At 43.0% G+C, this 15,659-nt stretch overlaps 1 protein-coding gene and 1 non-coding gene across 6 annotated transcripts in view; one reads left to right on the forward strand and one right to left on the reverse strand.

Moving 5' to 3' along the window:
* The window catches only part of dnajc6 (DnaJ (Hsp40) homolog, subfamily C, member 6), a 72,284-nt gene that overhangs the window by 36,630 nt on the left and 19,995 nt on the right, over window positions 1-15,659 (reverse strand). For 4 of the 5 annotated variants that reach the window (XM_065009210.1, XM_065009208.1, XM_065009207.1 and 1 more), the window contains 2 exons: window positions 12,063-12,213; window positions 1,019-1,068 (listed from right to left, as the gene is read on the reverse strand). In XM_065009210.1, coding sequence (XP_064865282.1) covers window positions 1,019-1,068; window positions 12,063-12,213 — 201 coding nt within the window. The remainder of the gene's footprint in view (window positions 1-1,018; window positions 1,069-12,062; window positions 12,214-15,659) is intronic. The other variant, XM_065009209.1, reaches the window with a different exon arrangement.
* Window positions 11,568-11,622, forward strand: LOC115108796 (U7 small nuclear RNA). Its single transcript, XR_003860388.1, has one exon. It is a non-coding gene; the product is annotated as a U7 small nuclear RNA (small nuclear RNA).

Below are 15,659 nucleotides of genomic sequence, written 5' to 3' on the forward strand. Positions count from 1 at the left end.
AACACTGTCATGACATTCCATGACAGTGTTTGATTTGATCCATACTATTAACTCCAATTTTACCAGGTAAGTTGACTGAGAACACATTCTCATTTACAGCAATGACCTAGCGAATAGTCACAGGGGAGAGGAGGGATGAATGAGCCAATTGGAAACTGGGGATGATGAGGGCCATATTGGGGATTTCATGTGCAGTAGGAAGGCTGTAAACATATAAAACAGACAGGGAATCATACTAAATGTCGAAAAGGTGAGAGTACAGTTTGGGATTTATGTATAGTTATATTCTTCTGTTTAAAATTGGGTTTAAAATAATATAACTGCAGGTGTTTTATAACAGGTTTGACTGGCATGTGCAGCTACATGTGGGGTGTTATAGAGAATAATTATGAGTTTTCAGTGAGAGGAGGGGTCAGAGGTGACACGCTATGCATGATGGGATAGGGGCCCCCAAGTAACGCCTGCGTGACTGTGTCCTCTGCATCTGTAGGACAGACTGCTGTTACATGCAACCTTACAACACTGAAAGAGTGTGTGTGTGTGTGTGTGTGTGTGTGTGTGTGTCAGGAGAAGGAAGAGTGAGTAGTACTGTGGTTTCCACAGCATAGCTCTCCTCTGTTTACAGCACTCAGGTGTGGGAGGTGGAAGCGTGTGTGTGTGTGTGTGTGTGTGTGTGTGTGTGTGTGTGTGTGTGTGTGTGTGTGTGTGTTGCCTGCTATGAGGGGCCCATCACAAGGTTGGAGTATCATTTGTGTTTTTATTAGGGGTGTTTTATTTTATTAGGGGTACACCCACTCTCCCAGACATCTCACCCTCTGTCACCTGCATATTTAAAGTAGATGTTGTGCAGGGGAAAAAGTGAGGCAATATTTATAGGAGACTGGAGACTGAGAGATCCAGATGTCTAACGCTGGCTAGGTTGAGAAGAAACCTTTGAAGCCCGAAGACAGGCTTACTGTTCCCCATAATGAGAAAATTAAACTACAGTTCGAGAATGATGTTTCTATACAGTACTCACCTATGATTCGTGATGTGATGTAGGCAATGTCCAGCTCTCCTTTTGTGTATCTGTAAACAGAGATGTTTTGTTAAATAACATATAATGCAATTCAGAATATGTAATTACAGTGTTTAGAATACTGTGTCGACTGTTTTGTGTTGTCACATTTGTATCTAATGTAATGGTTAAAAATGACATTGTAGCAAGCTGTAGAGGAGTAGACATACACAGACAGGGGTCAGTAGCCTACTAGCCAAAGCTATGCAATTCAAGTGACAATAGAAGTAGCCTAAAGTGTATGAGGCTGGGGCCCTGTTGCTTGTGGTGTAAATGTAAATCCACTATCTAGGCCACTGGTCTGTTAGTGAAGTGCTGGGGTGGATGAGTGCCATATAGCCCTGAGGGCTTCCCATCCTGGCCTTGCATGATTACCCAACAGCCCAGCCACCTGGGTAAACTGAGGCAGGGAGAGAGGGGAGTAGGGGGAGGCAGGGAGGGAGGAGGGGAGGCAGGGAGGGCCGGCAGGGAAGCAGAGATGGAGGCAGGGAGGGAAGAGGGGGAGGCAGGAAGGGAGGGCAGAGAAGGGGGTGGGGAGGAGGGGAAGCGGGAACAGTAGGAAGTATCAGTGGGCAATTCCTCTTAACGAGGTAATTGGACCAAAAGCAGCATTTTATTTTGATCCAGTGTTTTGTTGTGCTCTCCTGCAGCGTGAACAGTGTTAGCTTATCTGGATAATATGGCTAGCGCTAGCTCTGCTAACTGTACTAGCTGCTGCTAGCGTAATCAAATCATCAAATCAAATGTTATTGGTCACATACACATGGTTAGCAGATGTTAATGCGAGTGTAGCGAAATGCTTGTACTTCTAGTTCCGACCATGCAGTAATATCTAACAAGTAATCTAACAATTTCACAACAACTACCTTATACACACAAGTGTAAAGGAATGAATAATAATATGTACATATAAATATATGGATGAGCGATGGCCGAACGGCATAGGCAAGATGCAGTAGATGGTATGGAGTACAATATATACATATGAGATGAGTAATGTAGGGTATGTAAACATTATATAAAGTGGCATTGTTTAAAGTCACTCGTGATACATTTATTACATCCAATTTTTAATTATTAAAGTGGCTAGAGATTTGAGTCAGTATGTTGGCAGCAGCCACTCAATGTGATGGCTGTATAAAACTTCTTATGGCCAGGCTCGACAATATTCCGCTAAAAAGGCAGCGCGCGAAATTCAAAAATATTTTTTTGAAATATGTAACTTTAATACATTAACAAGTGCAATACACCAAATGAAAGATATACTTCTTGTTAATCTACCAATCGTGTCTGATTTCAAAAAGGCTTTACAATGAAAGCACAACAAATGATTATGTTAGGTCAGAGCCAAGTCACAAAAACACACACAGCCATTTTTCCAGCCAAAGAGGAGTCACAAAAAGCAGAAATATAGATAAAATGAATCACTAACTTTGATGATCTTCATCAGATGATACTCATAGGACATCATGTTACACAATATATGTATGTTTTATTCGATAAAGTGCATATTTATACCCAAAAATCTCAGTTTACATTGGCGCGTTACGTTCAGTAATGTTTTGCTTCCAAAACATCCGGTGATTTTGCAGAGAGCCACGTCAATTTACAGAAATACTCATAATAAACATTGATAAAAGATACAACTGTTATTCACAGAATTAAAGATATACTTCTCCTTAATGCAACTGCTGTGTCAGATTTCAAAAAAACTTTACGGAAAAAGCAAACCGTGCAATAATCTGAGTACGGCGCTCAGACAACAAATCAAGCAATACAGATATCCGCCATGTTGGAGTCAACAGAGGTCAGAAATAGCATTATAAATATTCACTTCCCTTTGATGATCTTCATCAGAATGCAATCCCAGGAATCCCAGGTCCACAATAAATGTTTTATTTTGTTCATTCATCTTTAAAATATTCAAAACCCAAATTCATGACGTGAAAAGCCAAAAAGTTCCGTTACAGTCCGTAGAAACATGTCAAACGAAGTATAGAATCAATCTTTAGGATGTTTTTATCATAAATCTTCAATAATGTTCCAACCGGAGAATTCCTTTGTCTTCAGAAATGCAATGGAACCCAAGCTAACTCTTACGTGAACGTGCGCCACGAGTTCATGGCACTCTGCCAGAACACTGACTCACTCAGCCCTCATTCCCCCCTCCTTCCCAGTAGAAGCATCAAACAAGGTTCTAAAGACTGTTGACATCTAGTGGAAGCCTTAGGAAGTGCAATTTGACCCCATAGACACAGTGTATTCGATAGGCAATGAGTTGAAAAACTACAAACCTCAGATTTCCCACATCCTGGTTGGATTTTTCTCAGGTTTTTGCCTGACATATGAGTTCTGTTATACTCACAGACATGATTCAAACAGTTTTAGAAACTACAGAGGGGTTTCTATCCAAATCTACTAATAATATGCATATATTACCAACTGGAACTGAGTAGCAGGCGGTTTACTCTGGGCACGCTTTTCATCCAAACGTGAAAATGCTGCCCCCTATCCCAAACAGGTTTTAACAGTCTGATGGCTTTGAGATAGAAGCTGTTTTTCAGTCTTTCGGTCCCAGCTTTGATGCACCTGTACTGACCTCGCCTTCTGGATGATAGCGGGGTGAACAGGCAGTGGCTCGGGTGGCTGTTGTTCGTGATGATCTTTTTGGCCTTCCTGTGACATCGGGTGGTGTAGGGAGCCTGGAGGGCAGGTAGTTTGCCACCGGTGATGCATTTTGCAGACCTCACTACCCTCTGGAGAGCCTTACAGTTGTGGGTGGAGCAGTTGCAGTACAGGTGGTGATACAGCCCAACAGGATGCTCTCGGTTGTGCATCTGTAAAAGTTTGTGAGTGTTTTTGGTGACAAGCCAAATTTCTTCAGCCTCCTGAGGTTGAAGAGGTGCTGTCACGCCTTCTTCACTACGCTGACTGTATGGGTGGATAGTCGTTTAGCTCAGTTACCTTAGCTTTCTTGGGAACAGGAACTATGGTGGCCTTCTTGAAGCATGTGGGAACAGCAGACGGATAGGGATTGATTGAATATGTCGGTAAACACACCAGCCAGCTGGTCTGCGCATGCTCTGAGGACGCAGCTAGGGATGCCGTCTGGGCCGGCAGCCTTGCGAGGGTTAACACGTTTACATGTTTTACTCACGTTGGCTGCGGTGAAGGAGAGCCCGCAGGTTTTGGTAGCGGGCTGTGTCAGTGGCATTGTATTGTCCTCAAAGCGAGCAAATAAGTTTTTCAGTTTGTCTGGGAGCAAGACGTCGGTGTCCACGACGGTTTTCTTTTTGCAATCTGTGATTGACTGCAGACCCTGCCACATAAGTCTTGTGTCTGTGACTCTACTTTGTCTCTATACTGACGCTTAGCTTGTTTGAGGGAACAGCTACACTGTTTGTATTCGGTCATGTTTCCGGTTGCCTTGCCATGATTAAAAGCAGTGGTTCGCGCTTTCAGTTTTGCGCAAATGCTGCCATCTATCCACGGTTTCTGGTTCTGGAAAGTTTTAATAGTCATCGTGGGTACATCACCGATGCACTTGCTAATAAACTTGCTCACAGAATCAGCGTATACACCAATGTTGTTGTCTGAGGCTATCTGGAACATATCCTAGTCCACGTGATCGAAGCAATCTTGAAGCGTGGAATCAGATTTGTCGGGCCAGTGTTGAACAGACCTGAGCACAGGCGTTTCCTGTTTAAGTTTCTGTCTATAGGCTGGGAGCAACAAAATTGAGTCGTGGTCAGATTTGCCGAAAGGAGGCCGAGGGAGGGCTTTGTATGCGTAGCAGAATTTAGAGTAGCAATGATCCAGAATTTTGCCAGCCCGGGTCGCGCATTCGATATGCTGATAACATTTAGGCAGCCTTGTTTTCAGATTAGCCTTGTTAAAATCCCCAGCTACAATAAATGCAGCCTCAGGATATGTGGTTTCCAGTTTACATAGAGTCCAATTAAGTTCTTTCAGGGCCGTCTAGGTGTCTGTTTGGGGGGGATATACACGGCTGTGATTATAATCTAAGATAACGCAATCGGCATTTGATTGTAAGGAATTCTAGGTCAGGTGAACAAAAGGACTTGAGATCCTGTATGTTGTTATGATCACACCACAACTCGTTAATCATAAGGCATACACCCCCACCCTTCTTCTTACCAGAGAGATGTTTGTTTCTGTCGGCGCGATGCGTGAAGAAACCGGGTGGCTGTACCGACTCTGATAACGTATCTCGAGTGAGCCATGTTTCCGTGAAACAGAGAATGTTACAATCTCTGATGTCTCTCTGGTAGGCAACCCTTGCTCGAATTTTGTCTACCTTGTTGTCAAGAGACTGGACATTGGCGAGTAGTATACTCGGGAGCGGTGAGCGATGTGCCCGTCTACTGAGCCTGACCAGAACACCACTCCGTCTGCTCCTTCTGCGACGCCGTTGTTTTGACTAGCCTACTGGGATCCGGTCCATTGTCCTGGGTGGTGGTCCAAACAGAGGATCCGCTTCGGGAAGGTCGTATTCCTGGTCGCAATGTTGGTAAGTTGACGTTGCTCTTATATCCAGTAGTTCCTTACCTGCTGTATGTAATAAGACTTAAGATTTCCTGGTGTAACAGTGTAAGAAATACTACATAAAAACACAACATATTGCATAGTTAATCTCTGCTAACTGTAGTAGCAGCTGCTAGTGCTAGCTCTGCTAACTGTAATACTGTCGCTGCTGCTAGTGCTAGCTCTGCTTACTCTGGCTGCTGGTGGAGGCTCCTCAGAGGAAGGGGAGGCCCATCCTCCTCAGTGAATTTCAGAAAAACAGAAATAGTGAAATATTTAAAAAGTTATCATTTATAGATAAACTATACTAAATATTTTCACATGTCACCAAATAATTGATTAAACCACACTTTTGCAATGAAGGTCTACTTTAGCCTCAACAGCACTCTGTAGGGGAGCAACATTGTGTAGCTGGAGGACTGTTTCCATCTTCCTCTGGGTACATTGAGTTCAATACAAAACCTAGGAGGCTCATGGTTCTCACTCCCTTCCATAGACTTACACAGCAATGATGACAACTTCCAGAGGACATCCTCCAACCTATCAGAGCTTTTCCAGCATGAACTGACATGTTGCCCACCCAATCAAAGGATCAGAGAATTAATCTGGTACTGAAAGCATAAGCTGCAGCTTGCTGACTGTACACTGTACTCCATGATTGTAGCGGGTTTACTAATGCGTTAGTTTTAGTAGCTATGTTGACTATGACGTTAGCTAATATGATGACAACGCTGTAGGCTGTGTGTAGAGGTTAGCAGTTATGATATGAAGGTTTGGGTTGGAAAGTATATATTTTTTGCCTGGACACAGACAGCTGATGTGTTGTGCACTGAAGTCCACAAGCGAAGGGAAAATGTGAGAGGAGGAGAGCGTGTAGATGCGAGAAGGAATTATACCATTTTTTTATTAAAAAAAATAGTTCACCTTTATTTAACCAGGTAGGCCAGTTGAGAACAAGTTCTCATTTACAACTGCGACCTGGCCAAGATAAAGCAAAGCAGTGTAACAAAAACAACAACAGAGTTACACATGGGATGAATAAACGTACAGTCAATAACACAACAGGAAAATATATGTACAGTTTGTGCAAATGTAGTAACATTAGTGAGGTAAGGCAATAAATAGGCCACAGAGGCGAAATAATTACAATTTAGCATTAACACTGGAGTGATAGATGTGCAGATGATAATGTGCAAGTAGAGATACTGGGTTGCAAAAGAGCAAAAAAACAAAAAAACAATATGGGGATGAGGTAGTTGGGTGTGCTATATACAGATGGGCTGTGTACAGGTACAGTGATCGGTGAGCTGCACTGATAGCTGATGCTTAAAGTTAGTGAGGGAGATATACGTTTCCAGCTTCAGTGATTTTTGCAATTCGTTCCAGTCATTGGCAGCAGAGAACTGGAAGGAAAGGCGGCCAAAGGGGGTGTTGGCTTTGGGGATGACCAGTGAAATATACCTTCTGGAGCGTGTGCTAAGGGTGGGTGCTGCTATGGCGTCCAGTGAGCTGAGATAAGGTGGGGCTTTACCTAGCAAAGACTTATAGATGACCTGGAGCCTGTGGGTTTGGCAACAAATATGTAGCTAGGAACAGCCAACGAAAGAATACAGGTCACAGTGGTGGGTAGTATAAGGAGCTTTGGTGACAAAACGGATGGCATTGTGATAGACTTCATCCAATTTGCTGAGTGGGGTGTTGGAGGCTATTTTGTAAATGACATCGCCGAAGTCAAGGATCGGTCGTATAGTCAGTTTTACGAGGGTATGTTTGGCAGCATGAGTGAAGGATGCTTTGTTTTGCGAAATAGGAAGCAGATTCTAGATTTAATTTTGAATTGGAGATGCTTAATGTGAGTCTGGAAGGAGAGTTTACAGTCTAACCAGACGCCTAGGTATTTGTAGTTGTCCACATATTCTAAGTCAGAACTGTCCAGAGTAGTGATGCTAGGCGGGCGGGAGAGTGCAGGCAGCAATTGGTTGAAGAGCATGCATTTAGTTTTACTAGCATTTAAGAGCAGTTGGAGGCCACGGAAGGTGCAGGTGTTGTGTTGCATCGACGCATGAGGCCAGCGGTGCTATAGCGATGCAGATTAGCAGCCGCTGACTGGATGCTGGAGCGTGTGCCCCCTGACTCCCCTTGTGAAGCAGATTGTTACAGTAGACACTAAACAGACTTGATAGTATCTTGGTGAGGGTAAGAGAGGTGAGGTCGATGTACACATACAAAGGTGCATAGGCTACTGAATTCTGTGCCCTGCCAGATACACACAAAAACACAAGCATGCATTAGGCCAGGAGAGCTACAGCTGCCCTTGGCTGTATTACATTAGAGACATTAGACCTGTGCTCTAACAGTAAGTGAGTCTCCTGTGGCAATACCTCACACACTCAGCAGTGTGGTCACAACACAGCAAAGCAAACCACTGTAAGTGGGTGAAACCCCCATTGGCCATTGCATTACAGCTCTCCTCTGAACCGGTCTCCCACTTATCATCCCGTTTATATCGGTCACCTAGATAACCCTAGCTCAACCCAGGCCAAGATGGGGTCATGTGACACCCCAGGTTTCAATATGACCTCATCATGACCAGGGAAGGGCAAAAATCTGAAAATGCTAATACAAAATACCACAAAGAAAGAAACTAAAAAAGTATATTTTTTATGTATTTAATTACAATACATGTATTTTGTAATTTGACATACAAAAATAAATTTGCAAGTAGCTGGCCGAACAGCAACAACGTCTGCTAAATGATCAAAAGGTAAATGTGAAAATGCAGATACCAAAATGAAATGCAAAGCACTCTGGGTATTATTATTGACCTTGTTCTGGGGCGGAGCTCATTAGAATAATAAACAGAATGCTTTGCAACTGTTAATTTGTACATATGCAGTGACTTCAGAAAGTATTCATACCCATTGACTTATTCCACATTGTTTTCTGTTTCTGCCTGAATTCAAAATGGATTAAATAGATTTGTATTCTCATCCATTTACACACAATACTTAATAATGAAAAAGTTACATTTTTATAAATTTTTGCAAATGTATTGAAAATGAAATACAGGAATCTAATTTATTGTACATACAGTAAGTATTCACACTTCCGAGTCAATATATTTTAGAATTACAACTTTGGCAGTGATTACAGCTGTGAGTCTTTCTGGGGAAGTCTATAAGAGTGCACGCCTGGACTGTATAATATTCGCACACTATTATTTTTTAAATTCTTCAAGCTCTGTCAAGTTGGTTGTTGATCATTGCTAGACAACCATTTTCAAGTCTTGCCATAGATTTTCAAGTCGATTTAAGTCAAACTGTAACTAGGCCACTCAGGAACATTCAATGCCATCTTGGGAAGCAACTCCAGTGTATATTTGGCATTGTGTTTTAGGTTATTGTCCTGCTGAAAGGTGAATGGTACCCGGGAATTGTTACTCCATTCCATGTTTCACAGCTCAAGGAACCCTGGCAACCAAGGGATGACATGTAAAGATCTCAGCTGGGTGAAAACACAGTCTCCTCCTCTCATACTAGAGCCCAGCAGGCACACAGAGCGCTACTAGGCCCAGTCTCAGAGCGCTATACGATAAGAAAGTGGCACTTCCTGGATCCTCGTTTTGTAGGCTAAGAACAAACCTCACATTTGCATCGTCAAAGTCATAAAAACATGGTCATTTAAGATACACTGTATATTAAAATGTATACGTGTTTCAGAGTGAATTTACCTACCATATGCCGGTATTCAACTAATTTGACGGCCAAGAAGAAGCACAATGCCGAAAATTTCCAACCGTTTCATTAGAACTACACACATGAACTACAACTCCCACCAGCTGTATATCTCCCATAAGTAGACAGCTTGCCTTTTCAACAAAAAAACTTTTTTTTTTGCATGTTTAAAAAGTACTGGCTGGCAATGGTCAGTAAAAAAAACATTGTAATCTAATTTACCGCCCTATGAGTCAGTCTAGCATGGGAACCATACTTGGGTCAGACTTGGGTGGGAGGGGAGGCAGTGATATTTCTAGCCTTAGCCAATAGAACCATTGCATGGACCCACATAAAAAAATACTTCAGTTTACTATAGAATACTAATGTACTTAATATAGAATTCTGTAGTAAACTGTAGTATACTGTAGAATACTATACTACACACTGTAGAATCTCTCGGTCATGTGTACAGTCGTGGCCAAAAGTTTTGAGAATTACACAAATATTAATTTTCACAAAGTCTGCTGCCTCAGTTTCTATGATGGCAATTTACATATACTCCGGCATGTTATGAAGAGTGAACAGATTAATTGCAATTAATTGCAGAGTGCCACTTTGCCATGCAAATGAACTGAATTCCCCAAAAACATTTCCACTGCATTTCAAACCAGCCACAAAAGGACCAGCTGACATCATGTCAATGATTCTCTCGTTAACACAAGTATGAGTGTTGACGAGGACAAGGCTGGAGATTACTGATTGAGTTCGAATAACAGACTGGAAGCTTCAAAAGGAGGGTGGTGCTTGCAATTATTGTTCTTCCTCTGTCAACCATGGTTTCCTGCAAGGAAACATGTGCCGTGATCATTGCTTTGTACAAAAAGGGCTTCACAGGCAAGGATATTGCTGCCAGAAAGATTGCAACTAAATCAACCATTTATCGGATCATCAAGATCTTCAAGGAGAGCGGTTCAATTGTTGCGAAGAAGGCTTCAGGGCGCCCAAGAAAGTTCAGCAAGCGCCAGGACTGTCTCATAAAGTTGATTCAGCTGCGGGATCGGGGCATCACCCATACAGAGCTTGCTCAGGAATGGCAGCAGGCAGGTGTGAAGGTGTCAAGAAGGGCAGCAAAGAAGCCACTTCTCTCCAGGAAAAACATCAGGGACAGACTGATATTCTGCAAAAGGTGCAGGGATTGGACTCCTGAGGACTGGGGTAAAGTCATTTTCTCTGATGAATCCCTTTTCCGATGTTTGGGGCATCCGGAAAAAAGCTTGTCCGGAGAAGACAAGGTGAGTCCTGTGTCATGCCAACAGTAAATTATCCTGAGACCATTCATGTGTGGGGTTGCTTCTCAGCCAAGGGAGTGGGCTCACTCACAATTTTGTCTAAGAACACCATGAATAAAGAATGGTACCAACACATCCTCCGAGAACAACTTCTCCCAACCATCCAGGAACAGTTTGGTGACGAATAATTCCTTTTCCAGCATGATGGAGCACCTTGCCATAAGGCAAAAGTGATAACTAAGTGGCTCGGGGAACAAAACATCGATATTTTGGGTCCATGGCCAGGAAACACGCCAGACCTTAATCTCATTGGGAACTTGTGGTCAATCCTCAAGAGGTGGGTGGACAAACAGAAACCCACAAATTCTGACAAACTCCAAGCATTGATAATGCAAGAATGGGCTGCCATCAGTCAGGATGTGGCCCAGAAGTTAATTGATATCATGCCAGGGCGGATTGCAGAGGTCTTGAAAAAGAAGGGTCAACACTGCAAATATTGACTCTTTGCATCAACTTCATGTAATTGTCAATAAAAGCATTTTGACACTTATGAAATGCTTGTAATTATACTTCAGTATTCCATAGTAACATCTGACAAAAATATCTAAAGACACTGAAGCAGCAAACTTTGGAAATTAATATTTGTGTCATTCTCAAAACTTTTGGCCACGACTGTAGTACTTAGTATTTAATTTTGTAGTATTCTGAAGAATAGTATAGTAAATACTTCAGCATTCTCTACAAAAAAATCTGTAGTAAATATTACATAAATATCTACAAAAACACAACAACAAAAATAACTATACTACAGTATTTAAATTTGCCCTTTTCCCTCCCCCATTTCCCAATGAGAAACCTACATGCCAAGTACAGGCCATTATTGTGTTCCCTATGGTTATACAAAAAGAGCAGCTATGAACTCTCCGTTCAGAACCCAGTCCTACCTACCTACAGGTTATGGAACATTTGCTCTTTTAGTATTTCTCCAGTAGGCTTCCTGAAGAAGAAAGCCTCCACTTCAAGTGCGAAACATAATAAAACAAAAACACTTTATTAAATACTAGTCATGTCCACAAAAACATGACATTAAATAATACAGTCATGTCCACAAAACACTAGAATAGCAATGATCCAAGGTTTACTACAGTAAATACTAGTCATGTCCACAAAAAAGTCAGGTCTCCCTTGTAAAGGAGGTCTTCAGTCAGCAAAAACACTACAGTGGATACTATAGTATTCCTACCATAGTATACATTATAGTATTTTTTCATATGGGGAGATTAGCTATAACAGAGCTATTGGCATGGGCAGGGGCATGTCAATTTACCCCAGCCAAGGAGCTCCAATGTGGGGCACAGTCACAACATATTCCCTTTGCCAGAGCCAGGGGATAGGTAGTGTTCTGGGGTCAGGAAAGGTACGGGTAAGGGGATGGGGGTGGTTGTTGGGACTTACGTGGCCACCTGGTGCATGACTTTGGTGGAGGTGTCCTTTAGAGTGTCCTTCAGGTTATCCTTGAAGTTGCTGAAGAATTTGCCGGCTCCGCCCTTCACCATGTCCAGCAGGCCTCCGCCATAGTTTGCGTCCATATCTAGAGATGGAGGACCTTAAAATTAAGAATGAAAGGAGAAACACACAGAAACACACTGAGAATGTAGACAGAGACAGACAGAGACAGACAGACAGACGGAAAGGAGACAGATGGAGACAGACATGTAGAGACACACTATTTGCAGTACAGCACAGACAAACAAATATAACAACATGGGCACAGAGACAACATACAACATATACAGTAACAAGCACACTACCTGGACTGATAAACTGTTAAAGTTAGAGAGCGAGAGAGAGAGAGAGCTGCAGTCAACTGTGGTACTGTGCTACTTCAAGAGAAAGCGCTCATCTTGGACCTCACCCAAGTCCTATATCTGACTCAGCAACCTGGTCTAAGCACACTCCTCCCTTCCCCATCCCATCCATCTGTACAAAGCACATGGCACCGAGCTCCCACTGCCGCTACCACCACTACTACTTTCACTACCACCACCACTACTACTATCACTACCACCACCACTACTACTATCACTACCACCACCACTACTACTATCACTACCACCACCACTACTACTATCACTACCACCACCACAACTACTATCACTACCACCACCACTACTACTATCACTACCACCACCACCACCACTACTATCACTACCACCACCACCACCACTACTATCACTACCACCACCACCACCACCACTACTATCACTACCACCACCACTACTACTACTATCACTACCACCACCACCACTACTATCACTACCACCACCACCACCACCACTACTATCACTACCACCACCACCACCACCACCACTACTATCACTACCACCACCATCACCACCACCACTACTATCACTACCATCACCACTACTATCACTACCACCACCACCACAACTATTACCACCACCACTACTATCACTACCATCACCACTACTATCACTACCACCACCACCACTACTATCACTACCATCACCACTACTATCACTACCACCACCACCACAACTATTACCACCACCACCACTACTATCACTACCACTACCACCACCACCACTACTATCACTACCACCACCACTACTACTATCACTACCACCACCACCACTACTATCACTACCATCACCACTACTACTATCACTACCACCACCACCACTACTATCACTACCATCACCACTACTACTATCACTACCACCACCACTACTATCACTACCACCACTACTACCACCACAACTACTACTATCACTACCACCACCATAACTACTATCACTACCACCACCACAACTACTATCACTACCACCACCACTACTACTATCACTACCACCACCACTACTACTATCACTACCACCACCACTACTACTATCACTACCACCACCACAACTACTATCACTACCACCACCACCACAACTACTATCACTACCACCACTACCACTACTACCACCACCACTACTACTATCACTACCACCACCACACTACCACCACCACTACTACTATCCACCACCACCACTACTATCACTACCACCACCACTACTACTACCACTACTACACCACCACTACTACTACCACCACTACTACTATTACTACCACCACCACTACTACTACCACTACTACCACCACCACTACTATCACTACCACCACCACTACTATCACTACCACCACTACCACTACTACCACCACCACTACTACTATCACTACCACCACCACCACCACTACTACTATCACTACCACCACCACTACTACTATCACTACCACCACCACTACTACTACCACTACTACCACCACCACTACTATCACTACCACCACCACTACTACTATCACTATCACCACCACTACTACTATCACTACCATCACTACCACCACCACTACTATCACTACTACCACTACCACTACCACCACCACCACTACTACTATTACTACCACCACCACCACTACTATCACTACCACCACCACTACCACTACTACCACCACCACTACTATCACTACCACCACCACTACTACTATCACTATCACCACCACTACTACTATCACTACTACCACTACCACTACCACCACCACCACTACTACTATTACTACCACCACCACTACTATCACTACCACCACTACCAATACTACCACCACCACCACCACTACTACTTTCACTACCACCACCACTACTACTATCACTACCACCACTACCACCACCACTATCACTACCACCACCACTACAACTATCACTACCACCACTACCATTATCACTACTTGCCAGCTCAGCCCTGCACCATGTCCAACAGCAGAACTCCTCCATTGTTGGCGTACATATCTGGAGATGGAGGACATGGTCAGGTCTCCTTTATAAAAGAGGTCTCCTGATCTCACTTGGATTTCCTCAACAAATAAAGGTTATTAAATAAAAATAAAAACTACCACCATCACTACTACCACTAATACAAACCTCAGAGCATCAACACACACAGTGTTCCTCTATAGAAGGTCTTGGACAGTAGTTATCAAGTGCTGTAGCTCTATGGTCTTTACAGAGCAATATAAATCTAAGAGCTTATCAATCAAGCAAAGGAGAGCTTCAAGTGGGTGATTAAGCCTGAGCAGGGGCTCCATTCTGGCATCTAGGAGGCACCTGAGTGTGCACTGACTGCATTCCTTTGACATGATTGCAACACATTTAATGGAGTCTCAGATCCATCATGATGGTAAAAGGGACATTTTGTGGGAATTCCTATTGAAATGGAGGGCTGTCTTTATGTCCTGATAAAAGTGTGTTTGTGTGGGGGTGGGGATAGTTGGGTGGGGAAAACAGCTTTACCATACCACATAAAGGCATCCACGCACGCAGACACACACAGTTAGAGTGAGAGTGAAAGCCAGCAAGCCTCTTTTCGAGACACAGGCACTTGAGACTGTCGACGGGATTCATTCAGCAATCTCATTGGGAAACGCCACTGCTAAATGAGAGAGATTGCTAACCTTCTCCTACACACTGATGATGCAGAAATATGTCTCTCCCTCTTCTCCTTCACTATAAATTCAGACTGCCAACACTCCTAAGAGGTCTGGTATCTGACAGGCAGAATAATTTCCAATTCCACCTGAATATGCTTGTGTTTAAAGCCAAGTTGAGTAAACGCAGCATTCTATATCCTAAATGAAGGGCATGATCGAGTTCTAATTCCTAATTCTAAGGGTGTAATAGAATTCTAATTCTTAGTTCTAATGGTGTGTTCTAGTACTAGTTAAGCAAGACGTGTGTCCGCGACATGGCTGGTTTTCCCTTTGTAATCCGTTATTGTCTCTAGACCCTGTCACATAGAGCTGAAGTCAGAAGTTTACATACACCTTAGCCAAATACATTTAAACTCAGATTTTCACAATTCCTGACATTTAATCCTATTAAATTCCCTGTCTTAGGTCAGTTAGGATCACCAATTATTTTAAGAATGTGAAATGTCAGAATAATAGTAGAGAGAATGATTTATTTCAGCTTTTATTTCTTTCATCACAATCCCAGAG

The sequence above is a fragment of the Oncorhynchus nerka genome, linkage group LG24 (assembly GCF_034236695.1).
Source record: "Oncorhynchus nerka isolate Pitt River linkage group LG24, Oner_Uvic_2.0, whole genome shotgun sequence".
NCBI classification, from domain to species: domain Eukaryota; kingdom Metazoa; phylum Chordata; class Actinopteri; order Salmoniformes; family Salmonidae; genus Oncorhynchus; species Oncorhynchus nerka.